General features: G+C 45.0%; 1 protein-coding gene across 5 annotated transcripts; it reads right to left on the bottom strand.

The window, feature by feature from the left end:
* Positions 1-686: 686 nt before the first annotated feature.
* Positions 687-16,178, bottom strand: TMEM169 (transmembrane protein 169). 5 transcript variants are annotated; one of them, XM_068687157.1, is made up of 5 exons: positions 16,038-16,178; positions 11,407-11,499; positions 10,404-10,654; positions 5,943-6,377; positions 687-4,244 (listed from the first exon to the last, which is right to left on the bottom strand). In XM_068687157.1, the coding sequence occupies exons 4-5, from the start codon at positions 6,244-6,246 to the stop codon at positions 3,622-3,624; spliced, it is 927 nt and encodes a 308-aa protein (XP_068543258.1). In that variant the 5' UTR covers positions 6,247-6,377; positions 10,404-10,654; positions 11,407-11,499; positions 16,038-16,178; the 3' UTR covers positions 687-3,621. The 5 variants fall into 5 exon arrangements, with proteins under 5 accessions (XP_068543258.1, XP_068543259.1, XP_068543256.1 ...); XM_068687158.1 differs by having other exon boundaries at positions 10,404-10,539; XM_068687155.1 differs by lacking the exons at positions 10,404-10,654; positions 11,407-11,499 and having other exon boundaries at positions 16,038-16,177.

Here is a 16,178-nt window from a genome sequence, read left to right as displayed (position 1 = left end):
CTGAATTTGCTTCAACCTCTCACTTTTTTTTTTTGAGTTTTCATTTCAATACAGGGAATAAATTTGGATGGACTAATCAACTTCAGAGATGAATCTGCATTAAACTGACCTTCTGTACATTGACACATCTTTAGAAAAAAATGGGAAGGGCACTGGTCCTGCAGGCAATTCATTGCCTGGGACAGAAAAGGTTTACATAAACTTTGAGTGAAATTATGTCTGTCACAGGGCACTGTGCATCCTCATTTCCTCCCTTTAGTGCTACTCTAGTTGTGTGCTTTGGTGTGCAAGAGCAGTTTGGGGTGGCTTTTTTTAAACTACCGGTTGCAGCTTCAAAAAGCTATCCAGATATTAAAAGATATTTAACGTAGAGTTAAATGTACTTCCTATTTTGGTGTGGAAGCATGTCTTTGCCTACAGGTCCTTGGGGCTAAAGTCAGACACCCAGTAAGTGAAATTAAATCAAAATCTAATCATTTTTGTGTGCTATGAAGTAAAAACAAAACAGAGCCCAGAGATATGACCGTTCCGGATAGGCACAGGTTAAGAGGTAAAACAGAACCATTTCAGACACACTTTAAGCTGTGTCTCTGAAGATAATGACTTGAAATCAATTATCAGCATAGAACAACAGTGCTTACCCCGTAGCACAGTTTTTCTCACAAAGTCAAGCAGAAACATGAGTGTACTCTTCTAAGCCACATAAATCTTTATTCTCCACCCAGGCCAGCAAGGATGGGGAAAAATGCAACTAAAAATAACAATCAGTAAACACACACTATCTGTACTTAAAAAAAAATTCAGACTACAGCAGCCAGAAACACACTCAACAATCATGTAACTGGTATTCCCTGCAGTTTGGCAGTGGCATGTAAGCGGAAATTATTTGTGAGTTTCTGAAAGCAAAGGTAGAACAAGACAGAAACTTGTGCTTTCTTCTATTACAACAAGTGATTATGATTATATATTTTGCAGCAGGCAAAGAGCTCCAATGGATAACAGGCAAGAGAAAAAGCTATCCAGAGTTGTTTTGAGAAAAGTCTGAATAAAACTTTTTAAAATAGCACCAGAACTAACCCCAAGCTTAAAGTAGCCCCCATCAAAATCAGTGGCAGAACACCCTGATCTCATCAGGAGGAGGCAAGCTTGGTTGAATATGTAATGAAGTAGAAAACACAGGATGGATTGTTCCAGCTTTTACCCCAAAAGGTGGACTCCAAGTGGTTTCTCTATACCCAGAAGCAGAGCTGCCATGGCACAGAGAGGGGAATACACCTCTTCGGATGCTCCTTTGTGTTCACATAGCAGCAAGAGGCACAGATTTGGTTTTGTCTCGGTTCTGGCAGGCTGTTTGCAAGCCTGAAAGCAATCCTGCAGCTCAGCAGACATTTCACATAGCTGCGCTCTGTACTTATCACTCAAACCCTCTGTAAGCTGAAGGCTCGTTGTGCTACTGACCCCAGCCTTTCGCTTCGCCTTGAACAGCTGCTGTTTGGCAGTGACAGCTGAACTCTCACCCTCTGAACTTTCTCCCAGTGAACTGGTCCCAGTGGCGCAGGTCATCTTTGAACCCCACTGAATTACTTCCTGTTGCTTCGCAGGCTGGGGACTTTTTTTTTTTCTTTTTGCTGGAAGTTGGCCATTGCCTTTAGAGACCCTGTCAGTAAAAGTTCTGCATAAGGAAGTAGCAAATGCAGCCTGGCTGTACCTGAGCACAGGGACACCTCTGCTTTGTCGGTAAGCTGTAGGGCCAAGCCAGCTCTTTCTATTTGGCTTGCACACTGCTCACACTGGTAATTCTCAAGCCAGTGCTAAGAGGCTTCTTTGGCTGGACATCTCAGAAGGGGACAGACCAAGGATGCAGCAGGAACTTCACTTATTTCTCAAAGTCAGGCCCAGAGCATCCAATGGACTTCTTCATCCATCGCAGGCTCCCAAATGTCCTGATTGGGATGGCTGCTTAGTGTAGCCTTGGGACCATCCTTGAAACGTGATATGAAGCATTAGCTCCTGTGAAATCCAGTTTCCCAATGCTTCTCTTTGACACCCTAAAACTCGAGCAGCTCCCCTTCTAGCAGGGGAATGAAACCCCAATCCAGACATGAGTGGCACACTATGAACTAGCTACCTACACGCATGCAAATGGGGGGCCCCTCTGGGCTGGGGCTGAGGCAGACTTTCTAGCAGCACCATCTGAACTAGAGCGCTCAGGAAATTAGTGATGTTGCAGACATTTCTAACTCAGTCCCCGTTACAGTTCATTAAACCTCTCCTTCCTTTTCCTTGTGCCCTCCTTAGGCTGAGACCTCAACAACCATGCTCCATTCAGACCAAAACTTTTCTGCTTGTGATTATTTTTAAAAAGACAATTAAAATTTCTCTGGCCTATGGCGGCCACCTCAGCCCAGCCTGGGAGCCCGCTAAGATGCCACGAAAAGTCCCAAAAGGAGGGAAGTCAATTACGAAAATGAGACATGATGGGAGGAGGATGTACAATCTGTTGCTCTTCCATGTAATTAAGCAGGAGGCAGGGGGCGGAGGAGATTTCTGGAGCGGTGGCACTGATGCAGCTTGCACTGGTGCTAAGAGGTTCAGGCTCAAAGGTGCCCCATTCTACACGGGATGGTTCAGCATCTCCTCTGTAACAGCAACGTGAAAAATGGAACGACCATTTCAGTGAGACTTTTCCATCTCTAGCATCTTCAACACCGCGTTCCTAAACTGAGGTGCCACCAGACCACGCATACATTGTGGTGAAACCCAAAACAATCGCCCTGCCTCACAGCAGGTGTTTCTTCCCAGCACTGCAACTGTTTGCGCTTCACACTCGCAGCCGTTCTCTTGCATAAGACTCCTGTAGCCCATTCCCTTGTAGGAGTGCATCCAACAAGAGACGGAAGGTCCCAAGGACACGTGTGCAGCTGGTGATGTGCAGCGCCTCCACGCAGCACTGCTGAGCAAGTTGCGTGTGGGACGCGTTTGAGGTCAGCACAGATCTCGTGCCTTTGTCAGAGCTGTGCTGTCCTCTTCCGCTGGAAGGCCGGGCACAACTACTGTGGTGCGCTGCTCTTTCAAACTGACACTTTCTCAGCAGTTAGCAGACCTGAAAGGTTTTTGCATTATTTTTTTTTTGGAAGAACTGAAAAAGGATCTAGGAAAACTGCAGGAACATCACAAATGTTGCAATTTATCCTTCCCTTCTGAATGAGTTTCCAATCTCCTGAAGTTCATCCCCTGCATATAGACTTCTTTTTGCTGGGTTGGCAGGTCTCTATTATGTCCTATTCTCTAAAAGTGAAGTCTAACTTTACAGAAGAGGTCTTTTCGGCATATACCTCTGTCACCTGTAAAACAGCCTGAGCCCCACAGCCCTGGGTTTTCTCACTGTTCCCCAAAGTTGTAATTAGCTAAAACAGATGACAAATCACTGGAGAGCCATGCACCTCCCCACAAACACAACGTGAAGCTAGCACACTTGCATTCTGTGACATTTAAAGAGCACTCCCAGCCTGATATTTTATTTGTGTTTAAATATATGTATATATATATATATATAAAATCAGTGTGTTATTTCCTAGGAGAAAACCACTCACATATGACCAAAATAGTCAGGACAAAGGCTCAGACTGCTGAAGTCTCAACACCCTGTGCAGAGCTCTTGCCAGAGAGACTACCTGAGATATTATCAGAATCTAGCAGCTCAACAATGCTGTACGGAGAACAATCTTCCAAACCCAGCTTGCTGCAGAGCCAGCCACAGAAGCCCTTCTCCATATCCCTGACAGCATGCCACCAGTCCGCAAAGGACCATGATACCTGGGTCACAGCCGAGTACAGGCCTAGGGAAAAAGACACAACCATGATTATAATAGGGTAGAAGATGATCAAAAAGGGGCAGAAGGTGATTTTGTGCCAGAAGGTCCTCTCTTCATTGTATACCAAGAAAATGTTGTACCATGTAATGGTTCCATAGTAGAATGAAACCACGAAGGACACCACAAAAATAACGGGGAGGCAGATGATGGTCCAGAGGATGATGTGGGGCCCCCTGTCCAGCCCAACATCACATTTCTTTTTCTTCTCAAGTACGTCTTCTTTGGGAGGTTCCTTTGACTTAGTCAGTTCCTGCAGCTCTTTGTCTGTTAGCGTGACATGGATGTCCACCATCTGACCCTTCTTCTTTCCTCTGGTGATTGTTCCAGTCAAGGTGACGTATCGGCTGTCTAAAGGCATGTTCCAGACACCTACGAACACAGATAAACTCATCCACATTAGATTTCTTTTCTTTGTGGAGTATTTTATGTAAATCCCCAAAGACCCTGAAATGAATCAGTGCAGATGGAGTAATAGTTAAATAAAAAGAAGATGGAATGCAAGAACCAGTGCAGTATAGATACAATTATTGCAGAAGAAATTGGAAGATAAGCCAATGAGATGACAGAAATCACAAGGGAGAAGACACCAACATCTGTACTGGGGACAATACATGAAAGAAAAGTGCTGCAGGAGCATATGGGAAAGAGACAAGACAGAGCAACTGAGTAAAAAACAGTAAGCCTCTTTTCCCTGCTTCCCTCAGAGATTTATTCCTGAACAGCAGGGATACTTGGTGTAAATGTGCTAAATATGAATAAGGCTCTAGGACTGGAATAAGCACATGCACCCATGGAGGTGTACTTGAGTAGTTGTTATTCTACTTCATATTTGCATTGTATCTCAATCCAAATTATTTTTTAAATCTTTAGAATATCACAATGTCTCGTATTCACTAAGTCTCATACAATTACATCTGCATTTTAAGGGATCAAGAACAGCACCCAACAGGAAAGTGTTGGGATGTGTGTTCAGATCACACTTTTTGGTTTAGGATGGTCCCTGCAGTGGCACGGGGCGTAAACTCGTCTGTGGGGCAAAGATACGCTTCCTTCTGGACTTAATTCCAACTTGTGAAGGAACTCCGAGGAATTTGTCATGCTCTTAAAGGGAGAGGTTTGAGGTGGCCCACACAAACAGGAAGGCAGCAGGGAAGTGTGAGGGTTGGGATTAGGATCATGGGGAATTCAGGGTGGCTGAAGGACCAGGAGTGGGCATTCGCATTAAACCCTCAACTCATGGGTTAGCCATGGGACCGGCCTCACACACTTCTTCCCTCCGAGGGCAGCCAGGACAAACATCAGAAGTGAAAGTGGCTCTGAGATGGCCTACGATGACCTTGCCAAATAATCAGTCTTAAAGAGGAAGCTGTGCTGAGATTATGCAAGCAGAAGGCAAACAGCAAATCCTGGATAATGAGTAAAGCTCCCTAGCACAGGTAGAGCCCCTCAATCCATCTGCTGCCATCCTTTCACTTAACAGGCAGTTGTTTCAGGCACAGATTGGGGCTTGACCACAGCATCATTGGCATAAAGTATGCTCAGAACTATGGATCATCCCTAACCAGGGCATACATTTAAAACGAAGCACAGGGCAATGACTAACACCTGCAAAGAACTGCAGGAGACACCCCAAATCAGGCTGTAGTGCTTTTTGTTTCACAGCGTTTTCATTTATGAACTCAAACTCTCCTTGCCTGCAGTCTTGGCGGTCCCACAGTCACTGCCAGCTGAGCTCAGCTCATGCTGGCATCAAGAAGGGTGGCCCTGCCACTGCCTCCCCACTCCCTGGCCCTGCATTCCTGTTTGGGGTCTGCACTGCACAGGACCCACAGAGCGAGGAAGGGGACCATGTTTCTGTGCCTGTAGCTCCCACTGTCAGCCTTTGTAACCTACCTCAATAAATCTCGTGAATCCAAGAGGTGTAAAAAGCATGGATTTCCCAGAATGCAGGTATTCCTAATCTGCGTTTCTAAATGGCAGCAAGCACCCCAACCTCTTTCCTGAATCTGTCGTGGCGCTCAGTGACACCAAGGTTTATGGGAAGTGGATGTTCCCAGGGATACGTACCATCTGCCGAGGACTGACCCAGAAACTTTGAGCCTTCCTCAGAGTTCCTCTCCCCTCCTTCTTCATCTGCCTGCTCCTCTTCCACCTTATTCTCGTTCTCTGACCGATACACTATTACTGACTCGGGTCGGGACTCTTTCTTCTTCTTTTTCCTCCGGTCCATAGTGGCTTCCCCATCAAAGGTGACCGTGGTTGCCACCGCCTTCCTCGCGGAGCTGTGGCGAGGGCTGTGGGTCCCGGACTTGCTCTCTTTCTGCACCGTCTCCTCCATCCCACTGCTGCTCTCAAGCACCTCACTTGGCATCTTGTAGGGCTTGTTTCCAGGCTAACAGCTCCTGCACTTAGAAGCCACTGATTAGACAACGGTCCCAGGGATGCTTTGTTCTGGTAAAATGTCCCACTGCTGACATCCAAACTGTGCGCTCCATCCCCAGCCTAAAATGAGAGAGAAGGCAGAAAAAGTGTCTGCTTCACACCAAGCAGAAAAAAATGACATAACTTTTCTTTAAAGGGTTACTTTCCAACCGGTTTAAATGTCATCTGAAGATCTGATCCTCATTACTGTCTTTCACACCAATTTTATTACATGGGGGCATGTTTTCTAATACCTAATCCTGATTCTTAGGTTCCAATTTTAAATATTAAAAAATAAAAAAAGCTATTTGAAGAGGAAAGAGTTTAAAACATTTGTAAGAAGAGATTAAACAAGCACAGCTTATTGTGTGACTTTAACATTCCTCTGCAGTGCTGGAAGCAAGCAGAAGACAATGGTTTTGGCTGATGTTAAAAAGAAATACTGAAATCACAGACAAAAATCAAGCTGAATAATTTAAAGGACTGGCCTAGCTTAGAGACAGCTGCAGCAGACATCCCACGTTCTGAGAGCTCTGGTGGTGCCAGCCTCTCGAGCTCCGAGTGTCTTCTGATTTACTGCCCATTGCAAGGATGTTACCAAGAGCAATCAAATGATGTCAAAATGAATGAGATCTCAAACCCTACCAATGTAGCATTGTGCACTTCTGTCAAACCTTAAAATACAACGTATACAGTAGATTTAAAGGAAAATTGCTATTAAGATGACTTCACTGGGGAAGGATTTTAAAACCACAGCACAGCCTTCTTACTGTGCAGGGAAAAAACAACAACAAATTTTCATAAATATTTATAACAGATATAAGGACTCGGTTTCTGCTCATTCAAGCAAAACTACCACTAATACCAAGTGACAGAGTTATCTATGGGAATGCTGCCTAAGAACACACCACGTGATTAAACACGCATCAAGGCAGACAAGTCCTGCTCCTTTGCAAGTCCTGCAAAACACGGGATTAATGCTTCTCAGATTCTGTAACATTTACAAACACAACTGCCAAATATTCATGAAGTATTTAGGTACGCGTCTAAGTACAAGAAATAATGTTTTAACAACCCTGAAGAGCTCTGTTGAATGGCTCAGATAATAGGTAGAAATTTATATATATCAATATATACATGTATATATCCATATATATTTATATATATATATTCCAATAATAAAATTTCTGCCTATTATCTGAGTCATGTCTTTAAGAGGAAACCAAGAAACATAGTTATCATAACGTATAGCCCAATAAATGCTGGGGAAATTGTTTTACTTGAACAGTGAAAAATGTTGAGCATTTTTAGATCTGGTATTATGGTCCCCATCTTCCCAGTTATAAGGTTTTACTGCTTTGTTTTGATTTTTTTTTTGCAGAACTTTAGGTCAACTGCTTATGCCTCGCACGCTCACGCACACGAATACACACAACTGTTACCTGTATCGCTTTCATCTGAAGGCTATGGCCAGTTGGCTTTGTGTGGTTTTCAAAGAAATCAACAATTCAGATTATTTTTTGCATTACAGAAAATAAATCTTCCCTGGTGAGCAGAGGACACATAAAACGGAATTCAAAAATCATTCGGCACATCCCAGAAGTCAGACTGCTTCTAAATCACTGGGCACAGGGATATTTTGGCCAGCTCTGCAACATGGCTGGAAACGGACTGTTTGGATTGCCCTCCAAGTTCACACCTGCCATGCAAAAAACATACGCCTCGATTTGCAGACATGCTGGAAAACAGCTCTGTAAAATACTAAATTTACTGCAAATACTGTGCCTTCACTGCATCAGCCATAAAACTTCATGTTTGGCCTCTATGAAATCCTAAAATCACCTGATTAAGCCTAGCAAGCCCCTGAGACAAATTTCCCCTGCTGCAAATGGGGTAAAAAAAAAGAAGACTCGGAGTCACTGAGAAGCTGAAAGCATCACTATTGGGATGACCTACTAAAAGTCTGGAGACATGGAAGTTAATTTGGGATTAGATTTCCAAAATTCCTGGCTGTAGTTCCAGGCTCAGCCCATACCGCCTTGAAAAGGGGACAACTTGCCAGTAATATTTAAAAATAACCCAAAACTAAAAGCAAAGATTTGTGTTTGTTTGTTTGTTTTTAAGAAGTTTATCTAGCTGTGACCTTCATTAACTCACAGTAGATGAAAACCTAATGTCAGTTCCTGGTGTAATGTCAAAGCCTAAAGGACTACGCCAGTTTTGGCCAGGCAATGAGGAGCAACGTGATGTTATTTGTCAATTTGGCACAGGTAGGATTGCTACTGGAAATCTGTGTCCAGTTCTTGCGCTCACCAGTCAGGCAAGATGCCGAATACTCATCAGATCTGTGTGCTTTACATCAGAAACAAAAACGTGGTGAAGAAGATCCCTCTAATCCAGCAGAGGAGGATGGAGCAAGATAAAAAGCCGGCATACAAATACAGAGCAGACGTTAGGTAGGTGTTTTAACAAAGCGTAGGTGTCCCTCGACGTACATCTCTGGGGGCTGTGGAGAATTGTACCGTCACTGGCAACTTCCAAATCTGGACCGGGTATCTTGGTTACTGGTTGACCAGAAGAGGTGTTAATGTAGGGAAGTCTGACTTGTATTAAAAGATCACAAAGATCCTTCCTGATTTAAGCTTTCACAGAAGATGTTTTCTCTTTTCTCCTGGTCCTGACCCTCTGAAGACAGCACCTTGAAACACCACCATCAGCCCCACACCCCTCAGGGCTGCTGCTGCGTCAAACAGGTTCACACCCCCGGCCTATTTTGTTGAGAACATCTTCTGTGGTTTCGAACAAAAACTGGTCTCTTGCAGAAATCACAGTAGTGGACACAAAGCGTGTTCTTTCTCTGGTCTTTATTTGCAGTAAGAATGAGGCCAGCCCACAGCACACCACAGCCACCCATAGCACCAACTCTTTCAGCCATACGCTGAGATCTCAACCCCTTAAAAGCCTTGCTGTGGGGCTGAAGCAGGACATGTGAGTGATGACCGTCTCCAGGTGGGAGCGCCGAGGGAGATGAGAATCTCCTAACTGTCCGTGTGAGAAAAGGAAAAGAAATGGTGAAATTTGAGAGATAGCAGGGAGCGTTTTATTAGCCAAACAATTTGATATTAATCTCTGTGTGAAAACAGATGGAAAACCCTGGGGAGGCAGCTCTGCAAAAACACGCTGAAGAAGAATTTTTAGAAGCCAAGTCTTCTGTTACTATGCAGGAAAGCTACTGCAGCTTACGCTTCCCAAGCATTAATCTTTGACACACAAAACAGGAGCCTAAGAGCTTGGTTTTGCACCATGTAGGTCAAAGGAAGTTTTTCCATTGGCTTTCAGGGACTGCTGCTGCTGCTGCTGCTGCTAACAGAGGAGAAATTATCCAGTTTGAACGCAGACAGGAAGGAAGTGCCTCCCCCCAAGCTAATAAAATCCTTGATCTCAAATCCCTGCTACTGCACAAATAACCTTTTTATGACTGCTCAGAGGAGACATGAGAGGAAAAAATGTAGACTGTAAGCAGTGAGGAGCATCAATTTTTATTTTTATAGTCACATAACATGTACAACACATAACAAGAACTGGCACTGTGTCTTCACTCTCATCACATGGGGGTTAGCTGCAGGAACAAAAAACAACCGGTACTTTAGAAGCACTGTGAGTTACCCACAGGTTGGGGAAGAGATCAGGGAAAATTTACCCTAGACATCTAGCTTGAGAGAGAGCTCCCCAGCCACAGGTCCCCCTCTTCCTGCCTCATTCACTCCATAGCCTCCCCAGTCCTCATCCCCAACCTTTCCTCTGATTTTGTGCCTGCATCTGTGTTGCTTAGGTGCATGTTAGCCAAAGGATTAGTTCCAATCCCTAGTATTTTTAAAGGGCTTATCTGCTTGCTGTCAGATTGTACATATGAAAAATGGATGGTATCAGAGGCATCCAGCTGTTGGGACAGATCTGTCTGCCACCAATCAATGTTATGACAAAATGCACTGGTCCAATGCAGGATATACAGCACCAGACCCTACAAAAATAGGTGGCAAGACCTATATAAGAAAGCACATTTAATTCAGACCTTGTGCTGGGAGAGGGACGAACAGTAGGACTTACCTCAGTGATTTGACGTGGTCTTTCACATACGCATCCTCACCGTACCCTGCTGAAGCAGGGAACAATGCCTGTCTCCATTTCACAGTGAAATAGCTCAAATTAGATTACAGTTCCTTGAATCCAGCAAATACACAGGCTGTGATGAATGATCCGTTAGAAGGCAAGGTGGGAACAGCTCCTCCCTACCAGTGCTAGTGTCTGTGCAGCCTGCAGTGAACTTGACAGGGGGATTTATCTCACTGAAAACAAGCCTTTTGCATTTTAAAAGAAAATAAAATGTTATTTTCAGCCAGATTAATTCCCTCATCAAGTTCACCATGCAGCCACCACTAGAGGAAGAAATGTTCAAGGAAGGGGAGGGGAAAAAAACCCTTACAGCAGCAGCCCATAGCAAGCTGCTTTAAGTGTCTGTGCAGAAGCACAAAGAAAAACACCTGCCTGTGGCCTGCCAGCAAAATAGGAGAAAGGAAGCAACAAAGCTCATAGATCACACCCATCTTTCCCTCCCTGTTTAATCCACAAGCTTCAAAGCACTTTTATTTTTTGAGGAAAGAGACAGAGGCAAGAAAAAAAGGCCATGGTCTGAGTGTGCATCTAAGCAGGAGCAGACCCCAAGCTGGACGGCCAAAAGCACCGAGTCTGACACAGTAAGGTGAGCCCTTCCACCAAAACCTTCATGGGTTTGGTAATGGAGCTCGCCACCCCCTGCCTGACCATCATGATGCGGAGATGCTAAAAGCAAAGGGAAGAGCGGGCAAGCCACCCAGTCTGCAGTCAGGCACAGCCAGCCCCAATTTTGCCCAGTCCTGAGTTATAACTGGCAAACGCAGTCATTCATTTATCGCTGTCAGCACTCGGTGCTGGTGCTGCCCCACGCTGAGGCTGCCAAGCAGCTCCTGGACCACCGCAGGTGGTGACAAGAGCCTGGCCAGCACAGGACAGCCTGCGCAGAAGCTGCAGTTCAGCACGGACAGAATGCCTTGGGCTCACATGGAGGGCTCACCAGCTCCGCTGCCAAGCTGTGTGGCTCAGGGGCGCTGCTCTCCCTGCAGTCCTTCGTCCTCCGTGTGAGGCACCCAAACGCCTGCTGGTGGTACTCCAAAGATACAGGCAAAATAAAAATAAAAGCAGTGAAGAGGAGCTTTCCAAAGCATCACTAAATTGTTTCTGGATGACATTTTCAATGACTTTTTTTTAAAAGTCAAGGGCATTTTACAGAATATCTGTTTTATGAATCAGATCTTTTTTTTTCCCTGTGCTGTTCCGTAACTTTTCCAAATGTCAGGGAATGATAAATGCTGTCTAGATTAGTATTACTGAAGTCTGAGAAATGGCATACAAGAACAGCTGTGCATTTTAATTTTATAATAAACAAATTAGTCAATTTTTTTGCATGCTAACTTATTCAGAATTCCCAAACACTGCTGGTCTACCTTTTTTTTAGAGCTAAAGTCTGAAGTGCTGTCTCTGCCTTGTCTCCACATTCTTTGTCCAGACTGCTAAATGAGAAATGAAGACAAAGCACTCAAAGTTTCCCACTGCTTCCAGGGATGAGATCTGTTTCCTTAAGTTTATTATACTCTGTGGAAAACTTCTGTGAGTGGCATGTACATAAGAGTCTTTAAAGACAACCAAGACTTTAAAAGGAGCACGCCTTGAAGGATGGTTTGAAATCCTCAAAGCAATTCAAGTGGATTCCAAAGCAGGCTTGAATAAACTTAACAGAAATGCTTACATTTTTAGGAAGAAGATCCTGACGATAAAGCAAAGCTGTTCTACCCCTCACTTCTGCATTTGCCCAAAGTGGGTCATCCTGCACCTTGAACCAGCAGGTGCCTATTGCAATTCCTTCCCATCTACCAGGACCCTGCTGTATTACATGGTGCCATCCGTAGGAGCTGCAGAACGCAGTCGGTCACAGCAACGTGAGCGCAGCGTCCCGCCTCCACAGCAACGCCCTCAGCCCGGGACCTGGCAGCGCATCTGTTTTTATTTCAGTAAAAGAGTAAATGTTATATCAGTAAAAGAATCACAAGATCTCCGTTTCCCTTCCTTAGGAACTCATGCAGCACTCTTGCCAGGATGTTTTAATGTGTATTGGACTCCCGCCTGACCTTTACAGTAACTAAAAACTAGGATCCTGCATTAGCACCTCAGGCTCTTTTTCCATCCCTTCCTACTCAGAAGATGCCTGACTGTGTCTTGGTCCCCTCTCCCTCCTGGCCCTGCTCTCTGCTGCAAGAAAACCAAGCACGCCAGTGCCTTACTCAGAGAAAATGAGGAGACCCCAAAGAGCAAAACCTGCAATTAGAGAGCAAGGAGTTGGAGCCACACAGTGCAATGGAAAACACAGTCAATTCTAAATCCAGTACGGGAAGAAGGTATCTGAAAAATCGTGACACAAAACCGCACCTTGGAGTTCTTATTTGGGTAAGATGCTCAGGGGCTGCAGATCAGAGCTTTTTCTAACACCTGGCTGCAGCCCAGGAGTTGCTGAAGAGCCAAACTGTACAGAGCAAGAACTGGAAGGTCCCCCGGGAGTGATTCAGGATTGCTTAATGCATTGCACAGTAAATATAATCTAAGATACTTAGACAGTATCTCTTGCAGCAGGAATTAGTTGGCTCAGGGGACTCGCAATTGGATAAAAGTGCAGATACAGATCCATGATGCCAGGGTATTAAGGACGCAGCACTTTCAATTGCAGACAAGGAAATGCTCCAGCATCATTAATACAGTGTCAGTGGGGTGCGTGATTATTTAGAACATGTACCCGTGCCAAACTGATACCGATACCCTACATCTTCCCTGACTACAAACTCTACTTTGAGTATGGTGCCTGTCTTCAGTATCTCCTTTTTTTTTTTTTTTTTAATTAAGTCACTGGAATGAAATTCCTAGACAATGATGAAAGCTAGTGAAATCCTGATTATCTCCTACTTAGACTGACGGACCTCCAGATATCCCTGCGAGCAAAGTATCTGCCCAGTGGGGAAGTCCCTGAAGAGATGAATTGGCCAGGGAATCTAACCACCAGATGGGGCTGACCAGGAAGGCAGAAGTCATGAAATAGAAAGGCTCTCATGTACCAGTGAGAGGAGATGAAAAGGAAAACCAGCCACAGCAGAGAATGCACAGACAGGAGGCGAAAGCGGCAGGGACTTCAGAGGAGGCCTTTGGTGTAATCCCATGGGAGAGTCCAGAGAGGTATGGGAACAGAAACTCATACCCTTTTTTGTTAAGTTTTGGCTCCACCCTCATATTTCTGGTAATAATCATAGGGATTGTATAGGGAGTAAAAAGGATTGCTGTTATACTTTGTGCAATTTGGTATTCCAGGAGAAGAAAGCCATAAACCTGGAGCATCCATGGGAGTGGGGCCTGGGAAAGCAGCAGCAGCCAGAGCTGCAGGTTGATCTTCTTCAAGGCTAACTAGCAGAAACCCTCCGTCATAAATCATCTTTGACCTTAAGGTTTTATATGTAGCGCTAGGATGCTTTTCATTAAATCTCTGCTTTCACCTCCCTGTGAGACTGCTGGTCCCAGGGACACCTCTCCTGGGATTTGGATGCCACTGAGGTTTCGCTCCTGTTTGGAGCCATCTGTCTCTCTCCTCAGTTTGGTATTTAACAACTCGGAGAACTTCCCCCTTGCCAACATGGATTACAAGATATGGGGGGGCACAAACAGGGTGAATGCACAACCCCCCCAAAGGACAGCAGTCTGTAAGGAATATTAAAGCAGTAAATATTGCTGCCAGGACTTCTAAAGCATGGCAGAGAGCAGGACTGGCAGATGTCATCAGCTGAATAGCTAAGCCATAGGCTGGCAAAGCACAAAATCTGTCTTTGACAAAAGTAGCCTTTTCTGAAAATGCAGTTTCCCATTCATCTCAACAAATTGAACTCGTTCATTCAAAGCTGAGACACAATCTGGGAGCTGAAAAAAAAGCCAACAGAGAGCTAGTTCTCTCCTAGTCAATCTATAAATACAAAAGTAGATGCTAAAGAATGAAGTGCTAATTGCACAACTCTGAAGGGCTGACAAGTGGAAAAAAGCAACTACTGATGCATTCTTTTTTCTAAATGTGTCATTTTGAATTTGGAATGTTAATGTTTTTAGGTGATAGATACATCAAGGAAACAAAATTAAGCAGGTTTTAGCATAAAAAAAAAAATAAAAGTGAAGACTGAGGATTTAAATGCCGATTTATTTTCATCCAAAAGCAAGCTGACACATACTGCAAGTTAAAACATAATAATAAAATTAAGAATTTTCTGTCTAATCAGACACTGCTTCCTAATACATATCCAAACATTAAATTTATAGAATAACATAAAGGAATAGCCTTCTGCTTACTGACTTTACTGCTGTGGCTGCATGTAGTGACAGACCAACATGTTTTAATGCCACCAACAAAAGAAAATGAACATTCCTTTGTGACTAAGAAAGTACAAGTGTAAGAGAAGATTAAAATTGATTTCAGTTAATAAGATTTTCTTCTTTTCAGCTTAAATCATTCTGAATCTAAAACACAGGAGTAAAATCAATTCACACAATGATACACTCAAGCCTTGTTTCAAAGACAACCCCCACAACACTGACTAGAAGACACTGGCTTGCTGAAAATATCTGTGAAAATTGGTTATCTCGGCTCAGTTCTTTGTGGATGGGTTTTGTAGCAGAAGGGGCTACCCTCCATTCAGGCCAAGGAATGGATGTCTCCTTTCCTTGCCTCTTTACTCTCTGATCTTTATGCCTTTCCCCTTTATCCTCCCACCCATCACTCACACAACCTTAACCGAATGCGTTAAGCCTCTTATTTATGGCTATTGAGAAATTCCAAAAGCTTGCAGAAAACAAGAAACTTATCTCAATAGGGAAGAAAAAAAAATCATTTGAGGGGGCTCTCCAGGAAATCTAACAAGCAAGTAACGAACAGAGAGGCCGGACGGATTTTCCTGGGCGGCCTGTGGCTCAGCCGGGATGGTGGGCAGGTTAGGGTAGGAAAATCTAGTTCACTAGCACAGACGAGTGCTTCTCCCTGGGATTAATTAAAGATCTCTCTGATGCAGCCTGCCTAAAATATGTAGGGCAGCCAGAGATAACTCACAGGGAGCTGTGGAGGCTCACGATGATTAAAAGTGGGGAAAGTATTTCTTGCAGCGTCAGCCGCAGCACTTCACGTCTTGCCTCCTGGAAGTAACACGGTGCTTTAAAAAAAATCAAAGTGCTCTGCCAACATTAACCCATCTGGAAGGCGACTTTGTCCAGCGGTTGCCTCATGGGTCTAAGCCCCCACACAGAAGTCTGTTTCTGCCTTGTCCCCCTTTGCTGAATGAGCATGGACACAAGTGAACTCCCCATACGGGGAGGGCACACGGCTTCCTTTGGCACACACTGAGCTTCGGGGTGAGGATGCTCCCTTCCAATTCGCTTCGATTTCATGAGTTCAAACTTGAAACATGCTCTGGGAGAGGCAAACGACTCCAGCTAACAAAGGAGAAAGCCAAAAGGCACACGGGGATTCTCCCCCACCTGGCTGATACGCGCCTCAAGATGGCTCTGTGAGGGACGCGCCTCTGGAAAATGGTGCCCCCTCCGCCACCCCCCGGCTCCCCGCGGCCGCCTTACCTGCCGGCTCCACCCGCGGGGCCCCGCTGCCGCTCCGTGCGGCCAGGGGGAGCTCCTCGGGGCCCCGGGAGAGCCGCTGCCCTCCGCCTTTCCCCGCTGACACAGCCCCGGTCCCGGGGCGCGGCATGGGGCGGAGCGGCG

Source organism: Anas acuta, chromosome 6 (genome assembly GCF_963932015.1).
Source record: "Anas acuta chromosome 6, bAnaAcu1.1, whole genome shotgun sequence".
NCBI lineage: Eukaryota > Metazoa > Chordata > Aves > Anseriformes > Anatidae > Anas > Anas acuta.
The sequence above is the reverse complement of the archived record's forward strand: the minus strand, read 5'-3'. Positions and strand labels throughout refer to the sequence as shown.